This window comes from Ciconia boyciana, chromosome 3 (assembly GCF_034638445.1).
Source record: "Ciconia boyciana chromosome 3, ASM3463844v1, whole genome shotgun sequence".
Classification (NCBI taxonomy): Eukaryota; Metazoa; Chordata; class Aves; order Ciconiiformes; family Ciconiidae; genus Ciconia; species Ciconia boyciana.
This window is the reverse complement of record NC_132936.1, coordinates 109,334,384-109,350,370: the sequence shown is the minus strand read 5'-3', so window position 1 is coordinate 109,350,370 and position 15,987 is coordinate 109,334,384. Positions and strand designations below refer to the sequence as shown.

Sequence of the window (15,987 nt, the reverse complement as noted above, 5' to 3'; positions counted from 1 at the left end):
AGGCGGGACCCGTGCCTGGGGCCGCAGGAGCTGAGAAAGCGCTGTCTGTGGCCCACCCTGGATCACACAGGACGGACGTTGCCCCGGACAGGTTAGCTGCAGCCCTGCCTAAACCCGGGGCAGAGCCGCGGCCAGTGGATGTGCCCGTCCCAGCTCACGGCCTCGCCTTTGGCCCCTGGGGACCACCTCCCCACAGAGGACGCGCTCGCCCGAGGGCACGCAGCCCGGCGGGGAGGGCTCCGCACCAGCTTTGGGCTGCCGTGTGGATGACCAACGTGCTGAAAAGGACCGACCCGCCGCGCCGGGGGGAGGGGATGCTCTCCGAAATGCCCGGGCTCGTCCGTGCCTTCCTGCCGGCTGCCTGGGGACGTGGGTGGCCTTCAGCTCCGCGTCCCTAGGGGTGCGGGCACCACCCCTGGCCTTGGCCGCTGTACCCAGGGGAGGAATACGGAGGCCAGCAGGCGCAGGGAGGCTGGGACGGGGATGTCCCTCCGCCCCGGGCCCCCGCGGGCTTCGCCGGCGGTGCCGCGGCTCGGTGCGGGGCTGGCCGGGGGCGCGCCGGGCCCCGCCGCGGGTCCTGCATCGCACGCTCCGGCCGGGGGTGGAAAATGGCTCGTGTATCTTTAACCCACAGCGGCCAAAACGCGGCGGCGGCGGCGGTTTTTTTTTTTTTCTCTTAGTTAACAATGGAAACTTTTTTTTCAGTGTTTCCCTCCAGCCGAGCAGCGCCGAGCGAGCAAAAAAAAAAAAAAAAGAAACTTGTTCCGCTGAGTTCAACCCCAGACAGGCTCACAACTTCCTTCCTGCTCCCCTACCCCCTCCCTCCGCTCTCCTCCTCCTCCTCCTCCTCGCCGCTCCTCTCCCTCTCCTCCTCCGCCTCTCTCCGCCTTTCCAGCCGCACCGGGAGCGGGCGCCGGGGCCGCGGCGCGGACCTGGCCGGAGCGCGGAGCCGCCCGCGCCCGCGCAGCCTCCGCCGCCGACGCGCGGAGGGGGGAGAGTGCGGTGCCCCCCGGCCCCCCCGCGGGGCGAGGAAAGCCGTTGGGATCCGCGGAGAGAGCGGGGCTCCCGGCCGCGCACCGCGCCCGCGGAGATGGTTTCTGCAGCGCCCTGCGGCCGCCGGCGCCGGCGGGCGCTGCCGGGGGGCGCGCACTGAGGGCGGGCGCGGATCCTGCTCCAGGTAAGCGGCGGCGGGGGGGGGACGCGGCCGCGCCCTCCGCCGGGGGCTGCGCGCCCCCGAGCAGCCGCGCCGAGGGCCGCCGCGGGCGGTGCGTGGGGCCGGCCGGGCCCCGCGGGGAGGAGGGGGCGAGGGGGGGGGCGGGGAGAGGGGCAGGGTGCTGCCCCCCGGGGCCGAGCGGGCTGTCCCGCGCCCTCCCCTGGCCCCAGGCAGGCCGTCCCGCACCCGAAATCTGGCTGAGCACCTTGCGCCGGTGCTTGCTCCACCCGAGCCAGAGTGCTGGGAGCGTTGGGGTGCCGGGGATCCCTGCAAAGAGGGGGTGCCCGCACCGCCTGGGCTCTGCTGAGCCTGACGCCGCCCCTGAGCAGCGCCTGAAGGGATGGGGAGCCTTTTGGTCACCCAGTCACTGAGGACTGCGCTTAGACCTGCGGGCAGTTACCTGCCAGGAGCCTCACAGGGATGCACAGGGGTACCGCTGACAGCATCGCACACAAGTGCTTCCGAAGACATGTACACCGTAGCCAGAGTTAGCGCACATGTGCGTAAACAAGCCTGCACGCTCCTGTAGGCAGCGTGTTTGTGTAGATCTCATGGGTTCCCGTCCCCCAAGCACGGGATGGGGGTTGCAACTCCAGTGGCACACGGAGCACAGAGACGTGAAGGCAGGCACGCTGAAGTACAGAGGGGCACAGAGAGCCACCTACAAAAGCAGAGTCTCTCTCAGACGTCTGCACACTCACACACACCACAGGGCAAACACCACACATGTCTGTACGGGGGATCCGGGCCGTGACTTGGAGGCAGTTGCCAGCAGTCGATGCCCCAGGAGGCAGACGTGCACAGGGGAGGCACATTTAGACAGGGCACATGTGAAGATGTGCAAACCCATGTTGTTGCACATGATAAGTTAGAGAAGTAGCAGAGATGTGGTCCCATACCATACAAAACTGTGCAAGCAGGGAGCCTTCACGTGTATCATTGAACAGAAATCCATGCTTGAGGCTTGATCTCAGTCGTAGGTGACAAACTGGACGGTGGCAAGTTTGAGCTGGTTGGAGTTTTTCCCTTCCTTCAGAAAATGTCAGCTTTTGGGGCCAAAACTTGAAAACTGCCAACTTTCAGCTCACACCAGTTGGCCGTAACTCCCTAATTCTGTTGCGGGAATGGCTGCTGAGTGTGTGTCCTCTCGGACACCGCTGCTGCGGCTGCGTCAACCGGCAACCTGGAGAGGGGGTAGGGAAGGCAGGAAAGAGGGGAAGCAGCCCCAAACCTGATTTGCCTTTGGCTCAGACCCTTCTGAGGACCAGGCTGGGCCATGTTCCCAGGGGTGGCACACTGGGGATGCATGCAGGTGTGTGCAGGGACCGGGGGGGCCACACAGGAAGGGAAGAGTCCGGCCAGCTGTGTGCACAGCTGGAGGGTGAGCTTAGGGGAGGTGCAGAGCTGTTCTCACCGCTTGTCTGTCTCTCTCTCCCCAGCCGTCCTGTTTTATGGAGCTGTGGGCCGGGGCCAGCCCAGCTGCCCTGCTGCTTCCCGGCGATGCTGCTGGTCCTGGCGTGGAGAGACCCTCGGCAGCCCCGCGGAGCCTGAGCGCCGAGGCGGCAGCGGCGGCGGCCCCCCTGTGCGCCCCGGCTGACTACTATGGCCGTGTACTGCTATGCGCTCAATAGCTTGGTGATGATGAATAGCAACAGCGAGGTGACAAGCGGCGGGAGCAAGACGCCGCCTCCTCCCGGACAAGTGCTGCCCAGGGGCCCGGAGACAGCCGGCAGCTGCCGCCCGCTCCCCGTCTTCAGCCCGGCCCCTGTGCCGCCCTGCTCCCCGCGCCGTGGCCCTGCTTTCCTCTTCCCTCCGCTCGAGGAGCCCCTGCGGCAGCCGGGCAGCCCCAGGGGGCGGCGGGGCAGCCGGGGCGAAGAGGGGCAGCCAGGACCCCCCACGGCGCGGCAACTTCAGCGGGAGCTGCACAATGTCCAGGTGAACCAGAAAGTGGGGCTCTTCGAGGCACACATCCAGGCGCACAGCTCTGCCGCCCAGCCGCCGCGGAGCCCCCGGCTGTCCTGGCCCCGGCCCGCCAGCCCCACGGCGCCAATGGTGGGACTTGGAACCGGACCCCGGCCGCGAGCCTACGGAGAGAGTGAGGCCCCCGATGCTGGTGGGTTGCAGGTCTGGCCAAGCATTGCAGAGCCCTCAGGGAGGCCAGTGGTGATGGTAGTCCCAGCTGTGGGGCTGGCGGAGGGCAGCAGCCCCCTGGAGCCGTCAGGGCCTGCACCACGTCGAGGCGAGGTGGTGGTGGCCCCCACAGGACTTGAGGTCCAGTGCCCAGCCATCGGCGGGAGCATCCCCGCTGTCATCGTCACGGACCTGGGGGGCCCGGAGGAGGAGGCGGGCGCCGTGCCCCCCGGCAGCCTGCCCGTCCGGAAGCTATCATCGTCCTCAGCCTCTTCCACTGGCTTCTCCTCATCTTGGGAGGAGTCCGAGGAGGACATCTCCAGCGACCCCGAGCGCACCCTGGACCAGACGCCAGCCTTCCTGCAGACCCTGGACCAGCAGAAGCCCCGAGTGGTGAGTCTTGCACGAGCCCCGGGGAGGTGGGGCGAGGGCTGGCAGCATCCCCGCACCGAGGCACAGCTGCAGCGGGAGGGCAGAGGTCTGTCGCAGCAGAGGTCTACAGAGAAACTTTCCATTTGCTCGGTGGTGCTTGCTTTCTCTCACATGAAAAGCTTATCCGTGTTCCTAGTCTGAAAATCCCCTGCTCGCAGGAGAGAGCAGCGGTACCCGTCCCGCCTTGCACAGTCCTTGCAGAGCTTCCCCAGTGCTGCAAGCTGCCTGCTGGCGTGCTTAACGTGCACCCATGGACTGCAGCCTTCTGCTGACGTGTGGTTACGAGCCTCAGCTTTCCCTCAGCACAGCTTCCCTGGGTGCTGGAGGTTTCCCATGACTTACATGAGCCTAAGGGAGAATTTATTTCCTCCTTGGAGTTGAAACTGTGTGGGCCAACCGTCTGTTAAAATTTATACGGATGCCCATCACCATAGTGTCTGTGTGCCTTTCACATGGAAGCAAAATCCTCTAGAATTTCTGGTAATTCCCCTTTTGAATAAAACTTTTTGCTTGTGGGGTGTCTTATATTTTAGGTAAGCATATTTTTTACTAGGTATTTATATTAAGTTCATTTGTTTCTGGATCTTTGTTTGTTGTCGGGCTGGTTGGGAGGCTTCAGGCAAGAGAAAGCATCAGTGTTGTATTCCCCTTGGAGCAGAAAGCTCTCCTCGGAGAGGAGGACTTTGAGGCGCTCTCCAAAGGCAGACACTCATGGGATTTCTTGCGTCGCTTGGGGAGTTCGTTCCATGTCTGAATGCTCCACATAGAGCGTGCTTTGCTCTGAGCTGTCACCATTTATCCAAAGGGCTTTGAACCACTTTACCCCAGTGCAGGGTGCCCATCACGAGGTTCTCCGACCAGCACGTGGGCTCTCCCATCCTCTGGCTGTGAGATATTACGTTGATTTGGGCTCAGCACTGGAGCCTCGCACTGACAAACCCTGAAAAATGCAGGGCAACCCAGTGGCTCCTTAATTTTAAAGAGTTTGATACAGACCCATCACCTTTCAGTGATGTGGTTCACGATGTTTAACTTTCCGTAGACACATGATAGTGAAACTCTTGCTAAGCTCAATGGCACAAGGAAGACCGGTGCAGGGAAACATCTAAGTGAAGTGAAGGTATCAAACTCATGAAGAACTGACAGACTGTAGTTTGTAAAACAGTCAGCAGGCTGAAATAAATATCTTTGCTTTTCGACTTGTTTCATCCTGTTCCAAGAACTCAGGCTCAGTTCTGCTCAGGATGGAGAAGCAGTTGAGTAAAAGCACAGTTAGTGAAGTTACGAGTCTGTGGCTCATCGTGTTTGCAGACAGTTTTGTATTTTGGGGCCCTCAACTCGATGAATCAGCTTGCTGCCTTTGGGAGCTGCTACAATCCCTCTGCTGATTAAATTCTGCTGCTTTTGTGTGCATGAGCTGTAGTAATCTCTGCTCTATTCTCCATACTAATGACTGTTCCTAGTGCCAGATGCCACTGATTTGCTGCTGAAAACAGTTCGCTGATGGGCAAAATCATCCCTGACGCTCTTGTAGAAAGCTTCCTGGAGCCTCAAGCTGACTCTGCGCAGCCTCCCGTGGCCTCCAGCGAGCTCAGCCAGGCCGGTGGCTCGGCAGTGAACAGGCAAGGCTCGTTTGTATTGCCAAAAGGCCTGGATCAGAGCGAGCTCAGATCAGGTCTAAGATCAGAGTAACTCTGCTGGGCTCAGTGGGACTACTCCAAGCTAAACGAGATGAAGATCTGGTCCAAAATGTGTCAGGCAGCCTGAGGAGGTGCACTTGATTTTGTGTTTCAGTGCTGGGGTTGTCTCAGCAGGAGCGGCTGGGCTAATTTACAATGATACTTTCCACTGGACTCCACAGGTCCCGTGCAGGGCTGATCACTGGCTTTGGCAGGTCATAGTCAACTTCTCAGCAGGATCGTGCGCAAATGCCCAGTAATTCAAAGCTGAATCATATAAATAACACCCAACTTTGTGTGCTGGTTGGCAACATCTTTTAAATCCATAATGACAGCAGAAGGCAGCTACTGAAGCAGTCTCAGGTTGCACACTCATTTGTTTTCATGAACTCACTATTTCCTTTTAACAATGCACACGGTCTGGAAATGAGTTGTGTAATGAGGGAGAATGTGTGAGAAGCTCTCTCTGCAACTCATGCTTTTCCGTCAAAATAAATCCTGGGAGACCTCGGCCGACAGAAACCAACGTCCTGCCTCTGGGTTGACCAGATAATCGCTGGGCAGGCAGAGAGCCCTGCCTGCCTGCACCGGGTGCTGCTGGCGCAGGGGAGGGCTGTTGTACCTGGAGGAGAGGTAATGATGAGAGACCGGAAAGCAGTTCTTGCTGCAGATATGGTCCGCGTTGCACATCTCACATAGCATGTTTACAGATTTGATAAACAGCAGGCTTGCTTCTGCCTTTCCTTTCTGGAGGCCGTCTGGCTTAGCAAAACTGTTAGGGATGTCCGGCTGTCTATTGTAGTTCCTCCTGGTGTCTCCAGGAAACGGGCAGATCCCTCCGCCTGGCACGGACTCGTCCTCCATTTGTACTTCAGGTAGGAAACTTCATTTGCAGTCAGGCCCGCAAATTGGCCAGTAAGAAAATGACGTTGCCTAGCAAAAGGGAGGGAGGGAGCGAGCGTGGCCACTTTTTTGGACACTGTGACCTGGAGCAGCTCGGTGGCTGATAAAGGGCTCTGCCTTTGTTTATTGATACAGTTTACTCAGTACGTTGCCTGTCCCTGGAGTCCTCTGGTGCCTGGTGGGCTGCGCAGCGCTGGGATACAGTGACCCGGCTGTGATTATAGCAGACTTCTGAAGTGCAGTGACAGTAAAAGCAATTTGAAGTTTTGCTGTTGTCTAACTGCAAGTCCACTTAAGGTCTGAGTAAACCTCCACGTAAGGGCTTTTGCAGCTGTGGCTTTCCTCGGGCTGTGGGCTGCTGCCGGCGAAACCCCACGCTTGTTTATTGATGCTTGCAAGGTTTCAAAGACACTTGAGCGATTACACTTCTCGGGCTGTGTGGGAGGGACAGCTTGTCCGGGCAGCATGTTGGGACGGGGACGCTGTGGTTTGACAACGCCGTGGGGCAGCGCTCGCTGCACGCCCCCTGCGACAGCAACGCGGGCAGGTTGGGGAAGGAGCGGGTGCCTCCGCTCACCCACCGCCCAAGCCAGGGGGACGCAGCGGCTGCGGGAAGGTGCCTGTCTCCATCACGGCGTGTCTCGTGCTGAGGGAGGATTTCTCCCCTCCTGGCTGATCGCACAGGTTGGGTGCGTAGGGGAGTGAGAAGGTGCTCTCTGTCCCAGGCTCCGAGTGGCACAGGTAGCCCAAGATGGCGTCCCGGCTTCTAAATAAGCCCCGTTCTAGCTGTGACTCCCATTGACTTCAATGGGAAAATACAGGTCTATGAGTTTTGCTGTTCCTGGGGGACCCTGTTTGCTCTTCCTGAGGGAAAGCTGATAGACCAAGGTGTACTCAGCAGCTGGTGGCTTGGCCCCAGTCTTGGAAGCTGGCTGCACCCCTTAAGTGAAAGATAGTCCAGTGCTGGTCATTACAGTGAGTCGTCGTCATTGACCTAAAAGCAACAGACGAGTGGGGCGAAAGGCAGAAATTGTGCAAGTACGTACTACAGAAAAATGACATGTCAAGGGGAAAAAAACCACCCTCCTGGAAAAACAGTGCAAGGCGCTGCAGTGTTCCTCTTCCTGGCTTTCCCACAGCCGCTGTGGAAACACAAGGATGTACGGCAGAATAGTAATCAAGCGACTCAGTACATTGTGAAACCTCTGCTCCTTTCAACAGGCAGAGCAGCTTGCTCAGGATAAGAGGCTTCCATTAACCTGTGCAAAATGGCAGGAGCTTTTGGAAAAAGCTAATGGCATTGCTGCTGACAGGCGACTTTTTAATTGATTTATTTGTTTGACTCACAATGGCTGTAACACATTTCTGAAAGGAGCCAAGTTTAGATAGGGTTAGTGTCAACCACGGGCCTGTGGGACCCTTGCTTATTTCTCTTCGAGATGTTCCAAGGCATAAGCTGACAACAGCACTCCTGATTTGTTCCTATAAAAATCAATCAAATTAAATACACTTTCATTCCCTTTCCTAGCTGTCACTGTGATCAGGATGTCTCCGTGTAACAGAAACCATGACCACACGGCTATGGTGATGCATGCAAGCCCCGTGAATGTGTATCTTCGTGCTGACTGGGTTTATGTATTTTACTCCTTCCTCCCACCATGTTTGTCTTAAAAGCTCCTAAGCCTATGAGCTTGTGAGTGGTATCACCAATTTAGTATAATGTCTAGCATATTAGGGCCCTGCTTGCTTGCCCTGAAGAGCGACTGTTACTCTAGTAATGTGTATCACTGCCCTGGGAAGGTGCTTAGCACAGCAGATAAGCTGCCAAAGGATGGAGCCTCCTTCAGCCCTGCTGCGGGAAGACGAGGAGGAAGAGGAGAATGAGGTGGACACCTCGGTGTTTCCGCTCTCAGGGCACCACGCTCAGCAGACCTGACAGCACGGTGTGTTTTGTCTGCTGGGATGAGATCAAGAGCCCCCGGTGCCCGGCGGGCTGGGCAGAGCTTCAGGCTCTTCGTAGATGGAGGCTGTGCACTCCGGGGAGTTCACAAAGCACCACTCTCTATTCGGTAGGTTATCTTCTACCTACTCAGGTGGCCTTCTCGGGGAATAAGCAGCTTTTTTCTAGGCTCCCACCCACGGACACTAAGTGAAGATGCTGCCATAACCCAACGGGCGACAAAAGGTGCTATTTCAAGACCATTTTCATCAGCACTTCTGAGCTCATTGGGAAGGGTCTCTTCTCTGCTCACATTCTCCATGACTGACAGTGCAGGAATTACATGGCACATAGCAGATCCTTTTCATAGAGGGACTTACTTGCTAGCACGGCTGCTGTCTCTTGCATATTTTGTTTCTCAAACAATTTCACACTGAAAGTGTTTATAAAAAGTGGAAAAAAGCCCAAAGCATTTCCGAGGAGGAGGAAGAACAAACATTAGGCCCGTCATCCTTAGGGTCCCCAGCTCTGGAAACAGCCAGGTTTCCTCCCCTTCTGATGGGAATCACAGGATGTCAGGAGCTTGGCCGGTTGGACCCTTCGGGTGTTAAGCTGAATGTCCACAGAGTGAAGTTCCCAGATCAGCGGAAACTTGACAGTTTTGTCTTTACCTCTTTAGAGCCTTGCAATGACAAAAAACAAACCGTAGTCCGCACCTGTCTCATGTTTTCCATGTTATTTCTATAATGTGTTAGGACAGATTTGCATGTGAAGAAAATATTAGTGCAGCACTGAGCTCTCGTATGCCATGCGATGACTGAAAGCCAGTGCTGAGCTAATGTTTTCTTTACACGTAAGTCTGTTCTAACTCACTAGAGAAATAATGGCATCTGTGTATGATGTTACATGTCGCTTCAGCTGAGATTAGTCTTCTGTAATTGTTACAGATGATTTTTGTTTATACCAATAGGTAAATTTGTGCAGTAAATTTGACCCGCTTTCTTCCAATGAAGCCCAGCCAAGCTTTCTAAGAAAGATATGTTAATATTTAACAGACGGTGAAAACTAAATGTTAACATTTTCAAATCACTGAGTAACTTAGCAGCATAATCTCTATTCTCAAATGTGACTTTTCAGGGAATGTGGGCTTCCATGCTTGCTGGGTCACTTGAAATGGCCTTTTTATGGAATTCATCTTGCTTAGGCTTGTTGGATGTCTCCTCAGGATAAGTCTCCTCCTAAGGTACCTTGCTTCTCTGTTGACTCCGACAGAACCTTGAGGACTACTAGCCCAGGGGTCTGCTTAAGACAGAGGAATCTGTTCCTAAAGTACTCATGAATGTCTTCTGTCAAATTTATCTGAATTTCATTCTTATTACATAAAAAGCCAGGTCACACATAGCCGGCACAATGGCTGCAAGTAGTTCAGGAAGCTGCTCCAGTCTGAGGTCTACTAGCTTCAAAAGCAAGTGCCTCTGATTTGGCTTTTAAATCAGTGTTTAGGCAGCAGAATGTGTGATTTGCTCTGTAACAGGGATGATCACCCAGCAGTGCCTTTCAGCATGAGTTGGCGTGAGTGCGTTCAGAAGCTCACGGTCTCCAGCTGCAAGTTTCAGTCAGGGTGTAGGTGCAACGAATGCGCTCAGAATTGGTGGAAGATTTTGGAAAACATAGATTGCAGCTGCTTCTTTCCCAGCCACGGTGGGAGTTCACCACCACAGAGCTGCTGTCACGGCTGCGTGCCTGTGGAGATCCTCACTGCCGTAGTCAGCCGCAGGGTGCATTGACTGCTGAGTGCCGGCATTTTCTGTCCTTAGTTTCTCATAGATAGGCAATATCAGAATCTGAAGCCACTGCAAGCTGCTAAGACCCATATTAGCCTTTTCCCTCTCATGATATTTATTTCAGTGTTACCATACATTTCAGCCATGAGAAGGAAGTGGGTTTTTTATAGTAAAGAACATTCTTTTCATTAACGACGTGGAAAAAGAGACAGCCTAGTAGAAGGAATTCAATTCTTCCTTTCAGATCTAAGATCTATTGCTAGCCAAAACACAAGGATTGCTTTTGGAAGGAGAACCAGGGGGTAAAACAACAAGTGTTTAGCACTTACAACTTCTTTTTGTAAGCAGTACAGTGTATTATCTGATCAGCGCTACACAACAGGAACTGCATTAGCATTCAGCACTGTTGCGGTTTTAAGTAATAGTAAAGCATCCCTCGTCTCCCTGAAAGACATACATGGGCTCTGGAGTGACATACTGATGGACATTTTAATGAGTTTGGTTCAAAGGACAGAATCAGATTGTCTCTTCGCTGTTTGCTTCACACATTCGATTTGCAGAGAGGTCGGCACCTGCAGTTCCCATGGTGTGGACCTCGCTGAATTTATGTGAGTTTTGCCTAGGGTTTCATCCTTGGCTTCTGGGGTTTCATCCTTGGCTCTAAGTCTTGTACTTGGGGTTTTGGAAAAAAGGGCTCTTGGACTGTGTGAAGCAGAGAGGGGGTCTCAGCCTGCAGTCTTCACTGAAGACCAATATATCAACGCCAGGAACAACCAGCACGACGTCTTGGTACGATGGCCGTGGAGCAGGCCCGACCCTCTGCCCCCGTCAGCGTTTGCAGAAGGGGCCGACAGAAACGTGGCACCGAGTGGAAGTTAGCAGAGGGCTAAACAACGGCAGCACCTACCTTCAGCATCACCTCCTCCTCCTCCCCCTCGCTTCCTGTCCCTTTGCCCTTGCTTGGGCAATTCGTCTGCAGCAAGATAGAATCAAAGAACCCTCTTCCTTTGCTAAACAATTCGCTCCTTTTGTTAGGGTCAGATAAAATGCTGATAAAAGCTATTGTAGCTCCGCTGAAGCCAGCAGGAGCATGCTGCAGATTTGGTCCTTGATCATTTTTCGCCTTGCTCTCCCCTGCATGTATCCAGTTACATCTTGGGGTAAATCCAACGTTAAATGGAATTAATGAAGGAGAGACACGGTCCCCACGGGGGTTTTGCCCGTTGATAGGTACAGTGCTTCAGAGCCTTTGGGGACAGGAGTTTCATGAACAGAAAGATCTGCAGGGTGACTTTTTGGAAAACGCGTTTTAGGGTTGGGTGTTTTTTTCTCGTTTCTTGCTAAATAATCTGCGATCCCTGCTGCTTGGGAAAAGGGCAGGAGCGGAGCCTAGCCTTCCGCTCACCGCTGAGCCTTATTCATTGCAGCTGTACTTTGACAAGGCGTTTTGGAGAGGCATAGGAATAGCATTTATCCCATTGAGCTAAATGCATTCAAAACATTTTCGTTAAATGGGTACTTAAATACAATGGTGGAGGGAGCCCGTGTGTACCCCTCCAAAGAGAGAAGACCAGGGCTCCGAGGGGGAGCAGGGGCGATGGGGAGGTGAGCAGGCTCCTTCTCACCGTGTGGACCACAGGAATTGCTCTGCCGGCAGCCGCAAGCCCCGATAGATATCCAGGGCACCCTCCCACTGCAAGCAAGGTACAGAGCAGCTGGGGGAGAATTAGCAACATGTCCAAATGTAATATGGTTGCTATTACGGGTAATATATATTTAACACTCTGCAGGGACCATTCAAGCCTGCATCTGTAGGAAGGGGAAAAAAGTCAGGTTTGCTTTTTTGGCAGATTGCAGATCCGAGAGTCCAATCTGCAATCTCTCTTGCTATGTTTTATGTGGGTGGGTTTTGTTAAGTTACAGGCAAAGTTATTGCACCCCTAGGCTACTCACATTAAATCGTTCTCCAATTTTAGCAACATTCTTTCCAGGCTCAGCTACATTTGTTTTTATCTTCTCTATGGCAATTGATGATCTAAGTCTAAAATGTATAACTCCGCAGGATCTCCTGTTATATATTTCTTCCACAGCTGTAGCTGAATCAGGACAGTGTAATCCAATGACATGTTGTAATGCCTAATGCTTTCTTTAATATAGTCCAGATTAAAGGAGTCAGCAAAGTTTACATATCCAAAGTAATAAATTTAAACAATAATAACAACAAATCCCGAACCATGATTATATCTTGAAAGTGTTGGCGGTTTTTTTTTCCTCCTATCTTCTCTGGTCTGGCTAAAGTCTGTTTGTAGGAAACTCAGCGGGACAGATAAAAGATGATGAGACAAACAGCTTAATCCCTTAATAATGTCAAGTGGAAAATCGAACAACAGATTGGCAAGGAACTCAAATAACAGCAGCAAAGTAGCCCTTACTGAGGACTACAGACCTAGTTTAAAAGGCTGAGCTTGGGATATAATTAGAGATGAGCCTGAATCAGTGCCCACAGGTTCAAACATTTCCTTGAACTCTGAAATGGAGCCCGATTCCTTTTTTTTGTCCATGCTTGCATAGCATCAGCTTAGCTCCACTGAAGCCAGTTCAGCATCGCCTCGTACCTCGTGCTGCCCTCGGGACCCACACAAAGTGACCGTGAAAGGCCCCAGGGTGGTATTTCCACCTCTGGGTGCTGCTGCAGACGGGAGCATGGGATGGCACCGAGTGCGTGCTGCCCAGGTAGGTGCCTGTCCTGGCAGCAGGAGGAGGTGGAGAGCTGGGCACCGCTTGCTGGCACCACGCTGGCCTCCAAGTCCCACCACCTCACCCTGCTCTTGCCGGGGACTGGCACGCAGCTGCAGCCCCATGCAGCAGCCCCCATTCCTGCTGCTTAGGGCAGCCTAGGGCTGCCATTAATAGATACGCCTGGAAAGCAAGGCATATGTGGCCACAGAAGTAGGAGGCACTCGGAAATGCAATTGCCAAGCAGCTTCAGAAAGAGTGTGTTAATTATTATCTCCTCGGAGCTGTATTTACTTAGAGCTGACAGCCCTTCACCCTGGGGTTCGTGGTGGGAATGTCTTACTGGGGTGGAGACCAGGGCGTCCAGAAAGGAAACAAAAGAGATTTTAGAACTGTATCTTATCTCTATCCACCTGAATAACTGTTGTATTTTAAAAGAATATGTGAAAGCCATTGTTTGAAAAAACCCTGACAAGTGTGCTCTCCCAGCTCCATTGTTTTAACATTCTCCTAGGAATTTGTATATAAAATGTTCCCAATCCAGTTTATCTCTCTCTGCTTGACAAATCCTGCATTTCCCTTCCGTACTTTTAGCAGAGTGGGAACTAACCTTGATCTTTTTGCAAAGCCAACAGAATTGCCTTGGCGGGTGTCACGTTGCCACCTTCACACACAAACAGTGCGTGTCGCAGTTTTGGAGCAAGATGTACCACCACTGAAAAAAGGTCTGCGTAAAGCTCATACATTCAGGACGAACTTTTGGAAAAACAGCTCTGAACTGAACCAGACCCTCTCTCGGAGGAGGGGGCAACTAATGGCGTCCAGCTCTCGTGGAAGCCCCCTTGCACAGCAGGTTAAAACAAATGGTCTGAAGCCAGGGATACAGCTGAGCTCCTCCACCGTTAGCAGCCCCTCATCTATGTCTCATCTCGAGGAGAAAAGACTTCGCCTCTCTCCTCAGGTCTCTGTTTTCTCATGTTACCCTTCGTTGCGGGAATGGCTTTATTGAGCCAAGGAAGGCAGCGTGGAAGTCCAGGTGGTCGGAAATGACCGTGACGTTGACCAGATGCCGGGATGGTAATGAGAGGGAAATGCAGAGGTAGCATGATGCCACCTTGTCTGTTCTTGTCTGGCCCTGTATTGTACAGCCCGACCAGCTCTGATATTTGGTCTTTGAGCTTTTGGGCAGCTTAAAGGCAGTTCCAGATCCCAGGTTTGTGGTTGTGGATGGGAACCCTTCCCAGAAGGGAGAAAGCTCAGAGGAGCCTGTTTAATATAGGCTGATCTCATGCTTGAGCATACGCAGGAGTTGACCTTTCAGCACTGAAATAAGAAGTGATGGGAATAGAATAAATCACAGCCTTGAAAGAAACGCCAAGTAGCTTAGACTTGCACCTCAGGAAAAGCAGTCAAGGTGGGGAGACTGAGAGCTGCAGAGGGGCCAAATGACAGATTCGAAGAGTGATCTTTCAGCAACGGTGAATCTTTGCAGAGCAAGCCTGCAGAGGAAAGGCTATTGAGATGTGAAATTGAGATAGGAGGTGATGAGCCCTGGAGGTGAATTTCAGTGGGGTGGGTAGGTTGGAAAGACTCTGTTAGGGATGTTATCCTGAACAAATCTGCAAGACTTACAGATAGGTTGGATGTAAGGACTGAGAGAAAGAGATCCAAGTTTTCCACTTGCTAAAAGTTTCAGGGTAGGAGCAAAACACTCACAAATGAGAGCGGTAACATTTACACTCGCATTGCAGAGGCATAAATTGTTCTACAAATTGCCAGGCTGCAAAGAATCAAGCCTCTGTATTGCATTGCAAGCCTCGGAGCCGTCATGTTTCCGTCGAAGCCAAAGCCAAAATTTCCATAAACTTGATAAGAGGCAGCTCTGAGCCCCCATGGTACACACCCTTAACTTTCAGGGGCCTGGTGTTGAATGCAAGATTTTTCCAAGAGCACCAAAACGTGAAGCACTCCCCTAATATCCAGAAGCCGCAGCCCGATGAGGAACTCCCTCTGCGTGGTGGCTCGTGTCGGAGCCTGACTCCCCATTTGGTCTCAGGAGAGGGTGGCTCGGGGCTTTTTCAGGGCAGCCATGGTGGAGGGTTGGGCTGCGCTGTGCCACAGAGCCCATCGCTGCCCAGAGAGATGCTGGGGTTTGCCCTCCTGGCCCGCTCTTCCTCTGGACCATCTGTGCTGTGTCCCCAAGGCAGTCAGACCCCCGGCCCCGTCCAGACAAACCCTGGCAGGACAGAAGATTGTAGGAGCTGGCTGGAGCTGGAAGAACAGTTTTTTGGCAGAGAGTAAATTTTCCAGCAAATGTCAAGGGGGAGGGGGAGTCAAAATGATTCACAAATTCAAACACATTTTCTGAATAGTTCTGGCCTAGAAAAAAATACAGAGGTGGGGGAAGAGGGAGGGATGTTAAAAATAGTGATGTGTGTCATTCTGACACTTTCAGAATGAACTGTTTCATTTTGGGAATGGTTTGTTTATGTTTTGCAAGCATTTGAAATGTAGATTTGATTCAAAATGGCATTTTTCACTTAAAAGTTGACCTCACCGCTAAAACATATTGAAAGAAGAAAAGAGAAAAGGTTTTTTAGAACTTACGTAACCTGAAATGAAACACCTCCTTTTACTTTGGCTCCAGGTGAGACATTTCGGAGTTTTCCTTCCACAGCCCCACGATTTCAGCTGTGTTCAGCCCAACCTGCACATCTCCTCTCCCCTAGTTTTTTGGTTGAGCTCTGATGTAAAAATATCCGTGCTCCGTCCAGCTCCCGTGCCGGCCAACCCTTAAGTCTAATGCCATGGAGCAAGTATTTTAGTTTAATCTGAGGTCAACCACACTTTGCTGTGATTCAAACTGAAACCTGTGGTATCGAATGAATAAGAGCTGTAGGTTTTGTAGATAACTGGCAGCTTCTCCGGAAGATGCGATGTCGAACCTCATTTAGAAAAATAACCCAAACTCCTGGGGCCATGAAATCTGATCTAGAAATCTTCAGAGAAGCCGGCGTTTGCAGACAGCTGAATGGCAGACTTTCACTCCCCTGACACTCACACTGGGCTCATTGAACTGATTCATTAAAGGGAAACGAGCAAACAGCTAGTAACTACTTTGCTGTAGCCAAAACGTGCCGCAGAGTTTCCCTGGACAGAGGAGAAGGAACG

General features: G+C 52.8%; 1 protein-coding gene across 1 annotated transcript in view; it reads left to right on the top strand.

The window, feature by feature from the left end:
- The first annotated feature begins 802 nt into the window (after window positions 1–802).
- The window catches only part of ITPKB (inositol-trisphosphate 3-kinase B), a 70,731-nt gene continuing 55,546 nt past the window's right edge, over window positions 803–15,987 (top strand). Inside the window, exons 1-2 of the mRNA XM_072857052.1 lie at window positions 803–1,177; window positions 2,653–3,736. Coding sequence (XP_072713153.1) covers window positions 2,816–3,736 — 921 coding nt within the window. The 5' untranslated portion in view covers window positions 803–1,177; window positions 2,653–2,815. The remainder of the gene's footprint in view (window positions 1,178–2,652; window positions 3,737–15,987) is intronic.